Genomic DNA, 17,429 nt, shown 5'->3' on the forward strand with positions numbered 1-17,429 from the left:
CTTTATATTTTTCGTAAAATTAGGATTACCTAGTCGTAAAGACTAGGTGCCATCACGACAACTTACGGAAGGTTAGTTTGGGTCGTGACAAGTTGGTATCAGAGCACTAGGTTCATAGGAGTCGCGAGTCACAAGCCGGTTTATTAGAGTCTTGTGGATCGGTGCGGAGACGTCCGTACTTATCTTTAGGAGGCTATGTAACTGTTAAGAACAATCATATTTCTTTGATTTCGTTGTTGTGTGAGTTATTGACACCAAAAATTCTAAGATTCTATTCTATTCTTTCTCACAGATGGTGAGGACCCGTACTGGGAAGACCGACGATCAGGCACCCGAGCCCTCTGTCAGAGCCGCTAGAGGCCGGGGTAGAGGACGACCACGCAGTGTAGCCCGAGCTCCTGCGAGAGTTGCGTCAGAGGAGCCCCCAGCAGCTCCAGTTGGAGGGCCAGCACCAGAGATCCTTATTGCTACTCCAGCCCTCCAGGAGACTTTAGCTCAGTTCTTGAGCGTGTTCAGCACTCTGGCTCAGGCTGGACTATTTCCGATAGATCCCGATACAACTCAGGCCGGGAGAGGGGCACAGACTCCCGCAACCCGCACTCCTGAGCAGTGGGTTCAAGTTGATCAGGCCCCAGAGTATATTCCTATGCCCTTAGTGGCTCCGGTTTAGCATGAGATCAGGGTAGCTGCTTCTGAGGCAGAGCAGCTCAGACTTGAAAGGTACAAGAAGTACCACCCACCTACTTTCAGCGGACTAGCTTTAGATGATGCTCTGGGTTTTCTTGAGGAGTGTCATTGTATTCTCCGCACTATGGGCATTATGGAGACGAGTGGGGTTTCTTTCACCGCTTTCCAGCTAAGGGGAGCGGCATATCAGTAGTGGCGTGCCTATGAGCTGAGTAGTCCGGACGAGGCAGCCTCACTCACTTGGACTCAGTTTTCAGAGATGTTCTTGCGTGAGTATGTTCCTCAGAGCCTCAGGGATGCTTGGCGTGCAGAGTTAGAGCAGTTGAGTCAGGGTGCTATGACTATGTCGGAGTATGCAGTCCATTTCAGTGAGTTAGCTCGCTATGCGCCGGCTCTAGTTGCTACGGTCAGAGAGAGGGTTCGTCGCTTCATTGAGGGACTCCACCCCAGTATTTGGACCAGTATGGCCAGGGAGTTGGAGATGGACATCACTTATCAGCAGGCAGTGAGCATTGCCAGGAGAGTGGAGGGCATGTTTGCCCGGGACAGAGAGGAGAGAGAGAGGCCAAGAGGTCTCGAGAGACTGGTCATTATTCAGGAGCTCGTGCACCAGCAGCACGCTATCGTAGGGGTTTTATGAGTTGCCTTGTTCATTTAGCTCTTCCAGCAGCCAGCGGTGTTCCAGCTCCTCCTAGACCTCAGGAGCCCTATTATGCACCGCCAGTATCCACTATGCCTCCTACTCAAGGTGCTATTACCGGCCAGTCCATCAGGCCAGGTCCAAGTCAGTCTAAGCCGCCGCATCCTCCGAGAGGTTGTTTTGAGTGTGGTGACACTCGTCACCTGGTTAGAGATTTCCCCAGAGCCAGGAGGGGTGCACCTCCACAGACTTATCAGCCTCCACCGGGTCCTCCGTCCATTCTTCCAGCACCAGCTGCCACCCCACCTCCTCAGCCAGCTTAAGGTGGAGGTCGGGGAGGTCGAGGTCGCCCTAGAGGGGGAGGCCAGACCAGGTACTATTCCCTTCCAACCCGTTCAGAGGCCGTTGCTTCAGATTCAGTCATCATAGGTATCGTCCATGTCTGTCATAGGGATGCATCACTATTATTTGACCCAAGCTCTATGTATTCATATGTGTATTCTTATTTTGCTCCGCATTTGGGAATATCTAGGGATTCTTTGAGTTCCCCTGTTTATGTATCTACTCCTGTGGGAGATTCTCTCATTGTGGACCGCGTATATCGGTCGTGTTTGATTGCTCTTAGTGTTTTTGAGACCAGAGCCGATTTGTTATTATTCACTATGGTAGATTTTGATGTTATCTTGGGCATGGACTGGTTGTCGCCTCATTATGTTATTCTTGATTGTCACGCTAAGACCGTGACGCTGGCTATGCCAGGTTTGCTGAGATTAGAGTGGAAAGGTACCTTAGAGTATACTCCCTGTAGGGTCATTTCATTTCTTAAGGCTCAGCGAATAGTTGAGAAGGGATATGATGCGTATTTGGCCTATGTGAGAGATGTCAGTATTGATACCCCTACAGTTTAGTTAGTTCCAGTATTGAGGGACTTTCCAGATGTGTTTCCAGCTGATCTTCCGAGCATGCCGCCCGACAGAGATATTGATTTCGGCATTGATTTGTTACCGGGCACTCAGCCCATATCTATTCCTTCTTACCGTATGGCTCCTCCTGAGTAGAAGGAGTTGAAGGAGCAGTTGCAGGAGTTTCTTGATAAGGGTTTCATCAAGACCAGTGTATCACCTTGGGGTGCTCCGGTCTAATTTGTGAAGAAGAAGGATGGTTCTATGCGTATGTGTATTGATTATCGACAGTTGAACAAGATTAGAGTGAAGAACAAGTATTCTTTGCCTCGCATCGATGATTTATTTGATCAGTTATAAGGTGCCAGGGTGTTTTCTAAGATTGACTTGCATCTGGCTATCATCAGCTGAAGATTCGGGAGCCGGACATCCCGAAGACTGCTTTCAGGACCAGATATAATCACTATGAGTTTCTTGTCATGTCATTTGGGCTGACCAATGCCCCATCAGCATTTATGCATTTGATGCATAGTGTGTTCCGGCCATATCTTGATTCCTCCGTCATTGTGTTTATTGACGACATCCTCGTATATTTCATATCTCGGGAAGATCATGAGCAGCACCTGAGGACCGTGCTTCAGACTTTGAGGGAGAAGAAATTGTATGCAAAATTTTCTAAGTGTGAATTCTGGCTTGATTCAGTGACATTCTTGGGCCACATAGTGTCTTGTGATGGGATCAAGGTAGATCCGAAGAAGGTGGAGGCAATGCAGAGTTGGCCTAGACCGTTATCAGCTACAGAGTTTCGCAGTTTCCTTGGTTTGGCGGGGTATTACTGTCACTTTGTGGGGGGATTTTCATACATTCCAGCACCTATGACCAGGCTGACCCAGAAGGGTGCTCCTTTCAGGTGCACCGAGGAGTGTGAGGAGAGCTTTCAGAATCTTAAGACAGCTTTGACTACGACCCCAGTATTAGTATTGCCTACAGGTTTGGGGTCCTACACTGTCTATTATGATGCCTCAAGGATTGGCCTTAGAGCGGTATTGATGCAGGACGATAGGGTGATTGCCTACGCGTCTAGGCATTTGAAGGTGCATGAGAAGAATTATCCTGTTCATGATCTCGAGTTAGTAGCTATTGTTCACGCCCTGAAGATCTGGCGTTATTATTTGTACCGTGTTCCCTGTGAGATTTACACTGACCACCGGAGTTTGCAGTACTTGTCCAGTCAGAAGGACCTTAATTTGCGTCAGCAGAGGATGTTGGAGATACTTAAAGACTATGATATCACTATATTATACCACCCGGGGAAGGCCAATGTAGTGGCCAATGCCTTGAGTCGCCGGGCAGAGAGTTTGGAGAGTTTGGCATATCTTCCGGCAGCTAAGAGGCCCTTAGACTTGGATGTTCAGGCCTTAGCCAACTAGTTCGTGAGATTGGATATTTTAGAGCCTAGCCGGGTATTATCTTGTGTGGTTGCTCGATCTTCTCTTTATGACCGTATCAGGGAGCGCTAGTATGATGATCCTCATCTTCTAGTTCTTTAGGACAAGGTTCGACGAGGTGATTCCAGAGATGTGACTATTAGTGATGACGGTGTGATGAGGATGCAGGGCCGAATCTGTGTGCCCAATGTAGATGGGATTCAGGAGTTGATTCTCGAGGAGGCCCACAGCTCGCGGTACTCCATTCATCCCAGTGCCACGAAGATGTATCAGGATTTGAGACAGCACTACTGGTGGAGGAGGATGAAGAAGGATATAGTTGGGTTTGTGGCCAAGTGTCTCAACTGTCAGCAGGTCAAATATGAGCACCAGAGGCCGGGTGGATTACTTCAGAGGTTAGAGATCCCAGAGTGGAAGTGGGAGCGGATCACCATGGACTTTGTAGTTGGACTTCCACGGACTTTGAGAAGGTTCGATGCTATTTGGGTGATCGTGGATCGGCTTTTATTCCAGTGTTGACCACTTATTCTTCTGAGAGGTTGGCTGAGATTTATATCAGAGATATTTTCTGCCTTCATGGTATTCCAGTATCCATAATTTCAGACAGAGGTACACAGTTCACATCACGGTTTTGGAGAGCCGTACAGCAGGAGTTGGGTACTAGGGTGGAGTTGAGCACATCCTTTCACCCTCAGATGGACGGGCAGTCCGAGCGCACGATTCAGATTCTTGAGGATATGCCATGTGCCTGTGTGATGGAGTTCGGAGGGTCATGGGACCAATACTTTCCACTTGCAGAATTCACTTACAACAACAGTTACCAGTCCAGCATTCAGATGGCAGCGTATGAGGCTTTGTATGGTAGGCAGTGCCGGTACCCTGTGAGATGGTTTAAGCTGAGCCAGGCCTGATTGTTGGGTACAGATTTGGTCCAGGATTCCCTGGATAAGGTGAAGGTGATTCAGGAGAGATTTCACACAGTCCAGTCCAGGTAGAAAAGTTATGCGGACTGAAAGGTTCATGACTTGGAATTTATGGTTGGTGAGCGGGTCTTGCTTTGGGTATCGCCTATGAAGGGCGTCATAAAGTTCGGGAATAAGGGCAAGCTGAGCCCGAGGTTCATTGGTCCTTTTGATATATTGCGGCGAGTTGGGGAGGTTGCTTATGAGCTTTCCTTGCCTCCCATCCTAGCAAGAGTTCACCCGATATTTCACGTGTCTATACTCCGGAAGTATCACGGTGATCCGACTCATATATTGAATTTCACATCAGTCTAGTTGGACAAAGATCTATCTTATGTTGAGGAGCCAGTAGCCATTTTGGACAGGCAGGTCATAAAGCTCAGGTCAAAGAATATTGCTTCAGTAAAGGTCCAGTGGAGGGATCAGCCAGTCGAGGAGGCGACTTGGGAGACCGAGCAGGATATGCGTAGCCAGTACCCTCATCTTTTCACAGTTTCAGGTATGTCTTTATACTCATTCGAGGACGAATAATTGTTTTAAGAGGGGGAGAATGTAACGACCCAGTCGGTCGTTTTGAGAATTTGAGCCCCGATCACCTAATATCTGCTTTCCCCATATTTGTTTCTGCTTTTGGGATTTGCCGAAGTGTTTGGTTATGGAATTCGGGGAGTTTTGGGACACTTAGTCCCTAGTTATGAGTTTAAGCCTTAGAGTTTGGACCGTAGTCGGAACTGTGTGAAGACGGATTCGGAATGAAATTGTGTCAACTCCGTTAGCTCCGTTGAGTAATTTTGGGTTTTGGAGCGCGTCCAGAATGTGTTTTGGAGGTGTGTAGTAGATTTAAGCTTGAATTGGCGAAAGTTAGTTTTTCGGCGATTTCGGCCGATAGTGGAAATTTTGATATCGAGCTCGGAATGGAATTTCAAAAGTGGCTGTAGGTTCGTAATGTTATTTGTGACCTGTGTGTAAAATTTGAGGTCATTCGGACTAGATTTGATGTGGTTCGGTATCGTTTGTAGAATTTGGAAAATTTTAAATTCTTAGGCTTGTCGACGTGATTTGAAGGCTCGACTAAGTTCGTATGGTATTTTAGGATTAGTTGGTATGTTTGGTTGAGGTCCCAGGGGCCTCGGGTGTGTTTCAGATGCTTAACGGAATGAATTTGGACTTAGAAAAAAATTTGGTGGTTCTACTGTAATCGCACCTGCGCAAGGCTGCCCGCAGGTGCGAGCCCGCATGTGCGAGAAAATCCGTGCAGAAGCGGAGTTGGGTGGATTGGTTAGGGGTCGCAGGTGCGTGGGAAAAGGCTACATCTGCGATGCTCGCAAATGCGCAAGACTGTTCGCAAGTGCGCAAGTTACACAGAATCAGAGGAGATTTCCGCAGGCGCGCACGCGCAGGTGCGAAGGCAGAGTGGGGCAAGTGAATTGCGCAGATGTGTACTTTTTCCGCACAAGCGCACCCGCAGGTGCGAGTCCAGTTTCCGCAGGTGCGGAAATACCTGGGCAATGGTTAAAACCAAAGGGCTTCGCGATTTTTGTCATTTTTGACTTTGCAAACTCGGTTTAGGGTGATCTTTGAGAGCATTTTCGAGGCATTTCTTGAGGTAAGTCCCTTGTGCTTATTTTTGATCAATAATCTTGCCTTGCCATGTATTTTCCCACCTAGTTAGTGTGTATTTAAGGTGGAAGTTGGAGGCTAGGGATTTGGAAGTTTGATTTGTGGATTTGGAGGACCATTTGGTGTCGGATTTTAGTAAATTTGATATGGTTAGACTCATGAGTGAATGGGTGTTCAAAATTTATAATTTTTACCCGATTCCGAGATGTGGGCCCGGGGAGACCTTTTGGGTATTTTTCCTAATTTCACGCTTTAGCTTCGAATTAATTAGCTAAATTAGTTACTTGTAGTTATATTTATATTATGTAATTTATTTGAATAGATTCGGGCTATTTGGAGTCGAATATTCGTGGCAAGAACATGTTATCGAGGTGATTTGAGCGGTTCGAGGTAAGTGGCTTGCCTAACCTTGTGTTGGGGACTTTCCTTTAAGATAGGGCTATTATTGCAAAAATGCCGTTTTTCCCTTCTAAATCATAAACTGTTTTTCCTTATTAAATTGCACTAATACGTTTAATTGTTAAACATAGGCTAGAGAAGCATGCTTACGTGTTTTAACTGCCTATTTGACATTCTGTGTGCCATGCTTAGTTAAGTCCCTACTTTCCTTATATGTGTTCAGTATAAACTGTATAACTCGATGCCATACCTGCCATTTTATCTTGCGTTGCATATTTAAATTGGGAGTACGGACGTATTCCGGGAGACCCCCCTGTACTGCATATTTACTTTGGGACTACGGACGTATTCCGGGAGATCCCCCAGTACTGCATATTTACTTTGGGACTACGGACGTATTTCGGTTGATCCCCCTGTACTGCATATTCATTTAGAACTACGGGACGGTATCTCGGGAGATTCCCCACTGTGTTACCTTGTTCTGAGTCGAGGACTCCCTTAACTGTTAAATTTTTGAGAGTTTTTTTAACTGTGTTACCGTAAATTTTACTTATACCTTTTATTGTTTAATTTATTATATTTACTTCGGTAAGGCCTTGACCTAACCTCGTCACTACTCGACCGAGGTTAGGCTTGGCACTTACTGGGTACCATTGTAATGTACTCATGCCCTTTCCTGCATATGTTTTCGTGTGCAGATCCAGGTACGAGCTATCAGCCTTGGGGTTAGTGCGTGCTGCTGATTCTAGGAGATTTCAAGGTACTTCTGCTTGCGTCCGCAGATCTTTGGAGTCCCCTTCTACTCCCTCCCCTAGAGACTTTCTTTATTGTCTTCAGACTTTTGTATAGAGCTACATAGATTATAGAAGCTTGTGACTTAGTAATATTCCGGGGCTTGGAAAACTATTTTTGTATATGTCGAGTGGTACTACTCTTGGCTATTCACAATATGCTGGTTATCTTTAAAATGTTGTGTTTTCTTTATATTTTTCGCAATATTAGGCTTACCTAGTCGTAAAGACTAGGTGCCATCACGATAACTTACGGAGGGTTAGTTTGGGTCGTGACAATCTTAATCAAGGATTGGAAAGTATTAAAGACGAAGAAGGCAACAAATAACTTTTGGCATGGTAGAGGGAGCGTGGCAAGGATTTTCCAACACTTTCAATAATGGCCCGAGATATCCTTGCTATTCAAGCATCATCAGTAGCATCGGAGAGTGCTTTTAGCGTGGTAAGATTTCAAATCGGAGATCATAGACATTCATTAGCAGAGGACAGCCTAGAGATTTTCGTATTATTCAGAGATTGGATTAATTCAGAAAGAAGACATCTTGGTTTTGAAAAATTAACCACTAGGGAAGAAGAAGAATACAATGAGATACTTAGCACTGGGAGCGATGACGACATGGAACTCATGGAACATCAATCAACATTGCCAATTCCAGAACAATGTCCGAGAGAAATTATAGATAAGTTACAACGAAGTTATATAGGAGCTTACAAATATTAGTATGATAATTTGTAATTGGCTACTAAGAGGCCTAGTTCAAATAGAACCCTTCCTAGAAGGTGGTTGCGTAGATTAGGTGCTCTTCAAAAGAATTATATTTGTATGTGAGATTTGAAAGTTCTATTAATAAAATAAAAGGTTCTAAGCGTTGAATTTATTTTATGAATTGTCTTACACTCTTACTTAGTTACTTAATGGCTTGAAATTATATTAAATAAATTATAACTCTATTATAAATTTATAATTACTAAAATATTTCATTACAAGTCTTTTGTTTTAATATTTTATAATTCTTTACTTAGTTTCCTAATTTCCGTTTATTTTTTAAGTTTATTAAATAAGTCAAAAAACTAGATGTTGCAAACTTTAAAAACTTAGTCATTATCAAAAGAATATCTGTTGCCAAACTCAATGCTTAAATAATATTTTTTTTAAAAAGGGCACTTAAGGCCCGCGAACCCGTCCCGTCCCGTCCCGTCTCGTCCCGTCCCATCCCATCCCGTTTGTTAGCGGGACGGGATGGGCCTACCATCCATTTCGTCCCGTCCTGTCCCATCCCGTTTGTTAGCGGGACGAGATGGGCCTACCGTTTCGTCCCGTTTGTTCCGTCCCGTCCCGACTAAATGTTATCCTGTCCCGTCTTCTCGTCTCGTTGGACAACCATAGATTTAAATAATGAACAACAAAGAGAGTCCAAATATATGAGGAAATATTTGCTCCATGGTAGAATCGACAAATATCATGTTACTTGCGTTATTCGTAATAACTTCAACAAAAATATTCGGACCTACATTTTCTATTGCTTCAATAAATAATTTAGCAATATATTCCCCATCCTTGTCGACCCCACTAGAATTTATTGAATTTAAAAATATTGTCCCTCCCCCCCCCCCCCCCAACTAGATGATGCCATTATATTTATCAAAGGTCGTTTCTTAATGTCGGACCATCCATCCGAACAAATCGACATCCCTTTTTTTTTTTCATGTATCTTTAATCGGTTACAACTTTCCAAAAATGTTAGTCTTCTCCTGAGCCAAAAGAGTTGTTCTCAACCTATTATATGGGGGATATAATTGGGAATAGGATTTTCAATAAGAAACTACGAATATTTTTTGAAATAGGGAGATCTTGCAAGATTAAACGATAGACCAGATGCGTAAAACATTCAAGCGGCTAATTTATGTATTTCTTTCATAGATGCCGAAGGATTTCTCTATAGCTCCACCCTCTGGACCCTTTCTTTTTCTCTGTTGTAGTAAATCAGTCCCCTCCAGAAGAAATACATAATCAACTTTCTTTCTTGCATCAACTTGAAAGAAAAAAAATCATCCATTAAAGTTGATGCAAGAAAGAAAATTGTTTATGTATCTCTTCCGGAGGGGGCTGATTTACTTAAAAAAAAAAAAAAAAGGTCCAGAGGGTGGAGCTATAGAGAAATCCTTCAGCATCTATGAAAGAAATACAGTCGATAAATTAGTAGCTCGAATGTTTTACGCATCAAGTCTATCGTTTAATCTTGCAAGATCTCCCTATTTCAAAAAATATTCATAGTTTCTAGCTGAAAATTCTATTCCCGGTGATATTCCCCCATATAATAAGTTAAGAACAACTCTTTTTGGCTCCGGAAAAGACTAACATTGCTAGAAAGTTGTAACCAATTAAAGATACATGAAAAAAGAAAAAGTTGTTGATTTATTCTGATGGATGGTCTGACATTAAGAGACGACCTTTGATAAATATAATGGAATCATCTGGTGGGGGCCAATATTTTTTAGGGGAATATATTGCTAAATTATTTATTAAAGCAATAAAAAATATAGGTCTGGATAATATTGTTCAAGTTATTACGGATAACACAAGTAACATAAAATTTTCCAGTTCTACCATAGAGCAAACATTTCCTCATGTATTTTGGACTTCTTGTGTTATTCATTATTTAAATCTAGCGTTGAAAAGTATGTGTCAACCTTCAGAAAGATCAACTCAGTTTGCAAATTGCAAGTGGATATTAAAGTTGCTTGGTCAAATGAGTAATTTGAAGAACTTTGTTGTGAATCATGACATGTCACTTGCAATTTTTCAAAAGCATTTGAATTTTTGTGCTAATTGAAAGTTGTCGAAACAAGATTTGTCTCACACATTATTATGACCACTCATGTTCAGACAGTGAAATCGTCATTAAAGAAGATGGTGAGAATAGCATTGATTACTTTTTAAAGTTTACAAAACCTATTGTAGATATGCTTAAAAGTGTCGATTTTGATAATCCGAAATTGCATCTCATTTATCATATGTGGGATATAATGATTGAGAAAGTTAAGAAAATTATCTTTGAGCACAAGGGGAAGGATATCATTTCCGGCCAATCAAGCTTTTTTTGATGCAATTCATGAGATTCTTGTAGTTAGGTGAAACAAAAGTAATACCCCTTTGCATTATTTAGCACACTCTTTGGTTCCAAAATATTATGACGAATCATGGCATCAAGGTGAAAAGGGAATTCGAAGGCAAGCTCCTGATGAATATCAAGAAATCTCAATGAATAGGGTCAAATGCTTTCGAAGATACTTTAAAGACAGGGAAATGAAGTCTCATTGGAGTATGGAGCATTTTGTAGTGGGGTGATTATTTTAGTGAGTCTCATGTGATTGAGGCTATGATGTATGAGGATCCTCTTTCTCCGTGGGCAAATTATGGTGTCTCGGCTCCACTCTTGCAAAGCATAGCTTACAAGTTGCTTACTCAACCGACTTTTTCCTCTTGTTGTGAAAGAAATCGAAGAACTGATTCTTTGATTCACAACATCAAGAGAAACAAATATGCAACTTCAAAAGCAGAAGATTTGGTTTTTATATACTATAATCTACGGTTGCTCCCTCGCAAGAAGGAAAAATATACAAGTGGACCGAGCAAGTAATGGGATTTGGATATGTATACATTTTTTTATTTGATATTTTTCTCAATTATTTAGTTTGCATAACTCTTTTTCCTTTTCATGAAAACTTTCTAACATATCCATTCTTTTTTTTTTAATACTTTAAGTGGAGATCAATTTGATATTGATAAGACAATTGATGGTTTAACCGAGCAATCAATGGATGAACATCAATTGGAAGGAGTGATCTTTGGAGAAGATTTGGAAGAAGTCGTGGAGGAAAGCTAGGGCCTAAGAGTAGTTAACTTGACTATGCTTTGTCGGTTTTTGGTTAGCTAAGTTCAAATGTACTATTGTTTTTGGTTAAAGGGTGATTTCTACTTGGTGTATTGAACTATTGATTAGTCATGTAATTCAGTAATTATTAATAGCTAAATTGTGGATAAAATGAATGTATTTTGTTTATGTCTTAAATTTTAGATTTCTAATTTCACACTTTCACTTTGTTTAAGATCTTATTTTTACAATACAACTTACATTCTTTATTTCAAGAGTGGTGCCATTCTTGTTCTCGGATAAAAGGTTAATTCTTTCTTTCACTTTATATTTGATTTTTTTTAATTATATCTATTCTATTGTAAATACTTTTAAAATTTAGTTGCTATTTTATTGTGTTCGTAGAAGAATGAAAGATAGAATTCTACAATATACATGTAAGTTTTTCACATAATATCTCTCAAAATTTATAATATCCTTATAGCTCTATTTTTTATAATTTTGAATTTTCTTAGCCGAATCGCCGCACCTGTATCCATACCTGAATCTGCACCCACAGATCTTAAAATTTAGATTTTGCTAAATCCATCACTCGGATTTGTGCCCGTATCGGATATTCGCACCCTAATACGAGCAACTTAGATGGCTACAATGTTTGTATAGAGCTAGAGAATATATCTTTGAATATAATTGAGCTTTGTTCTGTTCATGTAGTTTCTTCTTTGATATCTTACCTAGAAATATTTCTTTTATGTTCTTTTATATCGACTAGTTTCTGAACACGTGCGTTGTACGTGTATCCGATGTCAAATCAAATATGACTTATTTTAGTGTGTGTGTGTGTGTGTGTGTGTGTGATGAATAGGAATAATATAAGCTCAAATTAATCAATAATGAACCTATTCGACCAGTTTAGTCTGATTGCAGTAAATTTAATTTATCAAAACAAAAAAGAAATAAGGTTCAAGTTCAATTCTAAGGAAGAGAAAAAAAAACTAACTGTTTAACCTTAAAATTATATGACTATTAGGTATATTATTTGTTGAAATTCTTTCAAAATTAATTTATTTTTCTTCCTTTTGTGTAAGGTAAATATATGAAGATGACTATAAAAGAAAGTTAATAATCATATATGTGAGATCAGTAAAGGTTAAAATATTTTTAGTTTTTTCTTTCTACAGAAAGAAAAAGATAATATTCAAAAGTGAAAATAAGAAAGAGTGATTGTTAGACCCATAAACATCATGAGTATTTGGTAATTTGATTATTGAAATTCTACACAGTAAATGACTTACTTTGCTTCCTTCTGTCTATGATGAATTTATAAGTGACGGTGAAATAAAAGAAAAAAGAAAAAATTAAATAAAAATCATACCAATAATATAAAAAACATACTCAGTAAACATGCATTAATTAAAGCATTATTAGAGTAGTACTTAAAAAGAACCTGCCTCTATCTTTCCCCAAGAGCAATAATGACTTCTGATTATTACTACATATTTAGATGAAAAAAGTTTTTTTTTTGGGATTGGTTTTAAATGACAAAAGGTTTATGGATGCAACATAATATGTATAACATTACTAAAACTAATGAAATGCAAGCTCATGCATATATGTTAATGCACCAGAAAATCTACCTCATGTCAAATTACTTAATTTATCTTACGTCCATATGAAAATTGTGCTAAAAGAATATTTTTTATGAAATATATGCTAAAAGAATATGAAATCCACAATATAAGATGGTGTATCTGTACATCTCTCCGAGTAACAAAATAGAGATATTGCTATCGAGTATCGAACCATACAATGAAAAATAAAAAGACAAAAAGGGAAAGGAAAAAAGAAATAGAAATGAATGATATTATAGTAAATAAATTATTTAGTAAAGTTTTAAAGAACTAACGAAAGAAATAGAAGAAAAATAGGGTGGACCACAAATAGTTTAAATTTAGACGGGGTGCATGTTCTTGAATTTCTCAAAATTTTCTTGTATCATTCGATTTATCCGGATACTATTACACAGAACAATAGCAAGGCAAAATACCTTTAGTTATCTATAGAATTAGAAAAATACTATGGAAAGTAACTAAAAAAGAAATCAAATTACCTGATTATAGTTTGATTTTCCGTATTGCAGATGGTGAGTGACATGCAAAATTTAAAGAATGATATTTTTAATTGTTATGGCTTGATAGAAAGAACAATAGCTTATAAGTTAGTTGTCCGTTTGTTATGTCTGAGTAGGTATTGGAAAAGGTTAGCATAGGTTTTACAGGTAGATATTACTTCGCCTCCTCATTTGTAGTTACTGTTAAAAGTTGAAAAGAACTTCAAAATATTAAATAGGCATTCTAAAGGTTGCAATAAATATCGAAATGTGAAAGCAGTTGCAACGTATTGAATAGGCTGTAGTAAGTGAGAGTTGCATCTGGACAAGGGAGGATTGTATAAGTGTGACAAGTAGTCATTTGATTTATTAAAGATTGGAACCAAGTATGGAGATTGTGCTACTATCGCTAATGTGAGAATTTGTGCTTGAAGGGCGCTCTGTTCAATTGGTTGTGAATTGTGGAAGTTTGTTCCGGATTCGACGACTATTCATGTGTGTCATAGGAAAGAGGCCGTTGTGGATCCTTGAGAGGGCCATCAAATACGACCTAAGGAACCACAGTCACCGCCCCGCCATGACCGTTCCTCATTTTTTGCGTTTTACGGCCAAGAAACTAGAATTCCGTCCGATTCTCATATTTTCGTGTGCTATAGCCCACGCCTTCTGAGTGGGTCCGGCTCGCCCGGACCCCTATCGCCTAAAATTTTGCTTCTAGCGGTTATTCTGGTTCTCGGGCCCGATTCAGTCCTCTCCACCACCAGTACTGTAGAGTTGCTTTGAGTGTGGGGAATTTGGGCATATTTGCTTATATTTATAATATAGTATGATTTATAGAATCTTCAATAGTCTCTTAAGTAGATGTTGATTAATAATATATTAACTCTGTATTGGAGCTTTTTATTCTCTATTACTGCAATTAACTTATCTACATCTCAATAAATTTGTAACACTAGAAATTCTTGTTCTTTATTCGTATTCAGGACACGTGTGACCCTTAAGAGAGATGGTGTTTTCTTGGATTTGGTTCCCCTTCCCACAAAGGTTAATAATTTACTATTTGGACGAACCTGGGTTGATTCGCCTGGGGAAATGATCATGACAAATCAGACAACCGGGGACAAAGCGGTGCTCTATTTCCAACCTTGTGTTTGGTTTGGGTATGTTGGCATCTCCTCTTAAATATATTTCCAAATTTTCTTGCGCTTCTTTTTCATATTTATTTCTGTTGGTCCTTTTCTTTTGTTATCACATGTATGGTGTGATAACAAAAAAGACTAGAAAGTTCTGCTTTTACTGCTTGATTACATTGTTATGGTATATAAGCCTATCTTAATACAGCATCTGAACTTTGGTTCTTTTTCCGTTGCTTAAAACAAGGAAAGTTACCACCCTTTTCCTTTTTACCGTCCATTGACTCTCAAGCCAATATTTCAACAGGTTTTACTGCTACAAACCTTTGACTTGAACTTTTATATATTATTTTCTTCTCTGCTTCTCCTGATTCTTACAGTGCTTCTATATGATCTGGACATAATTTCACTTGAAGGCATCGCATCTTCCTCCTTGTTAAATTTTGTCACAACTAATAATTGTGGGATGCGGAAATGCGTATAAAATGTTTTGCAGTGTACTTTAATATTCAATCACCAGTATTTCCAACCTACTATTGGTTATCGATAAAGTTGCTTTTTGGGTGCAGGGCTGGACGTTATGAGGTTGATGGTTATGTTTATAATGCTAATGAGGAACCTAATTAACATACTGATGACTGGAAAATGGATTGAGTTACCAACCCTGTGACATGGAGGGTGAGCCTCTTCCTGGCACAGTGCTAAAAGAGGTTAATGTCTGGCCAGCTTTTCTCATTGAATGGAATTTTGTTCTATCATATGCCAACGTTAATTTGATAAGTTGCAAAAACAAATATGCTCTAATGGACTGTAGGAGTTCATGTATGATGGCATCTTAAAGTGTGATATCTATGTTCTTATTTTTTTTCAGGGATGAAATTCCTAAATTTTGTTTCATAAATGGCTGGTAACAAAAAGCTATTCTATAATTTGATTCACTCTAACTCGATTATACATTATACCTCTAGTTTAGTCAAAGTCGCCATCAGTCGGTATAAAGAGTTCATTTATGTCCAACAAAAAAAGAAGAAACGAATAAACTACAAAAGATAAATCAGAAAGAGAAAATTTGCAGGCTTTATTCATTTTTTGCTTAGAACCTCACTTTAAGTTATTTGTGGATTCATTTGATGGTATTGAAGATCCATGTAAAGTGGATCTGACTTTTCTTTAATAACCAAGAATTTTTCAAGGGCAAGCGGCACATGGTTCGAAACTAGGTAGATAATAGGCTCACTGCTCTGTCATTCTTCACTTAAATATCAGGCTTTTGTTTGCGCCAGAATTTGAATTCGTGACGTGCACCTAACCCACACATTACATGTTCTGCTCTTACCACTAGACCAAAGCCTGGGGCAAAAGGTGGATCTGGCTTTTAAGTCTCATTCTTAAGTTTGTGATTATATTTCATGCTTGCTTATGCGTGAGTTAACTGCTAAGGTCATGTTGTTCGAGTACTTAAATCCTATTGATTATTATTTTGTGAGTTAGTTGCTAAGGTCAATATCTTTCAAGTACTTAAATCCTATCGTTTATTATTTTGCACTTAGTATTATTTGTGTGTTTTCTGGAGTCAAGTCCTACTAAAACTTGTCTAATCGTGAGTAAGGATTTGCAACTATTACCTGCGCCCTCCAAGTCCTACTTAATTAGTTTCCTGTAAAGGCATGTGCATATCGCTACACATCAGAAAATCCTCTTGCTTTGTTGCAGTTATGTGACAATTAAATATTGGTTGCCAGACCCCACTTGTGGGATTTACACCTATTTTGCGCATAAAATAAACAGTTTCGATACTGCTCCCAAGAAGTTGTTAGCATCCGATTCTCGGTTGCACCCCGATAGAGCTGCACTTGAAAAAGGGGACCTATCCAAAGCTGGTGCTGAAAAGAGCAGGTTTCTCTTTTTCCCTTTCCCTTTGTTATGCTCTTATATTTCTCACATAACATGTATACCGATTTATTCTAGGGCCATAGAGTAGAGAAAAGTGAAGTTAGCGTTCTTGAATGCCCTCAGTTACTCCTTGGATCATGCCTCAAACTACCAAATCTCTCTTAGTATCATCTATGTATACTTTTCGAGTATTGAAAGTTGTGAGATAGAGTTGAGATGATAATTGGTTGATAACCTCAATGGTGAACTTAATCCTTTCATTCATTCTGTTTCCTTCTGATTCTAAGATGCTTGCTTTGCCGTTCTGTATCTCTTTAGTTTGGAGGAGAGTCAGAGAGCTGAAAAGAGAAATAGAGAGGCACAAGGACATGAGTTCAAACCAAGATGGTTTGATATGACCGATGAAATTGCACCAACACCATGGGGTGACTTGGAAATCTACCAGTACAATGGCAAGTACACTGAGCAGGCTGATGCTACATTTTTGCATGCACAATTGGATGTTCTGGTTGTGGGCTGACCTTTCTGTGTAAAAGAGAAGCAATTGTTGTTTGTGTAATATGTACATTGTAACACATTTTATAGTCTTGTTTTAGGGTTGTCGCTTTTCTCTTTTTATTTTTCCTCTTCCTGCTCGCCAGATCAGAGTGTTGTTTTAGTTGAAAATTAGCAACCTCAGTTTATGGGACAAGTTTTTTGGGATTTTTAATTATTATATTAATCTATGCGCCCTTTACATTTTCTAAATGTTCATTTTTGTGATGGGGGAATAGCGAATACCTTAATTTTGGACCCTGCTGCATCTATTTGATTCCTAATGGCTGAGAAAAAAAAAATTGTAGGGGAAAGAAATGTTTTCATTCTTATGAATTTATGATTGGATTTTAAAAAATACAAGGAAAAAAATAGAATTAATGAGTGACTATAAAATGTGGTTTGTTCGAGCAAGTACATTTTATGTTAGGTTTC

At 39.5% G+C, this 17,429-nt stretch overlaps 1 protein-coding gene across 1 annotated transcript in view; it reads left to right on the forward strand.

Annotated features, from left to right (window-relative positions):
- LOC104119894 (oxysterol-binding protein-related protein 3C) overlaps nucleotides 1-17,162 on the forward strand; it is a 36,196-nt gene extending 19,034 nt beyond the window's left edge. Inside the window, 6 exon segments of the mRNA XM_070196354.1 lie at nucleotides 14,418-14,594; nucleotides 15,137-15,188; nucleotides 15,190-15,215; nucleotides 15,217-15,347; nucleotides 16,310-16,463; nucleotides 16,779-17,162. Coding sequence (XP_070052455.1) covers nucleotides 14,418-14,594; nucleotides 15,137-15,188; nucleotides 15,190-15,215; nucleotides 15,217-15,347; nucleotides 16,310-16,463; nucleotides 16,779-16,980 — 742 coding nt within the window. The 3' untranslated portion in view covers nucleotides 16,981-17,162.
- Nucleotides 17,163-17,429: the final 267 nt, after the last annotated feature.

This window comes from Nicotiana tomentosiformis, chromosome 2 (assembly GCF_000390325.3).
Source record: "Nicotiana tomentosiformis chromosome 2, ASM39032v3, whole genome shotgun sequence".
In the NCBI taxonomy this organism is placed as follows: domain Eukaryota; kingdom Viridiplantae; phylum Streptophyta; class Magnoliopsida; order Solanales; family Solanaceae; genus Nicotiana; species Nicotiana tomentosiformis.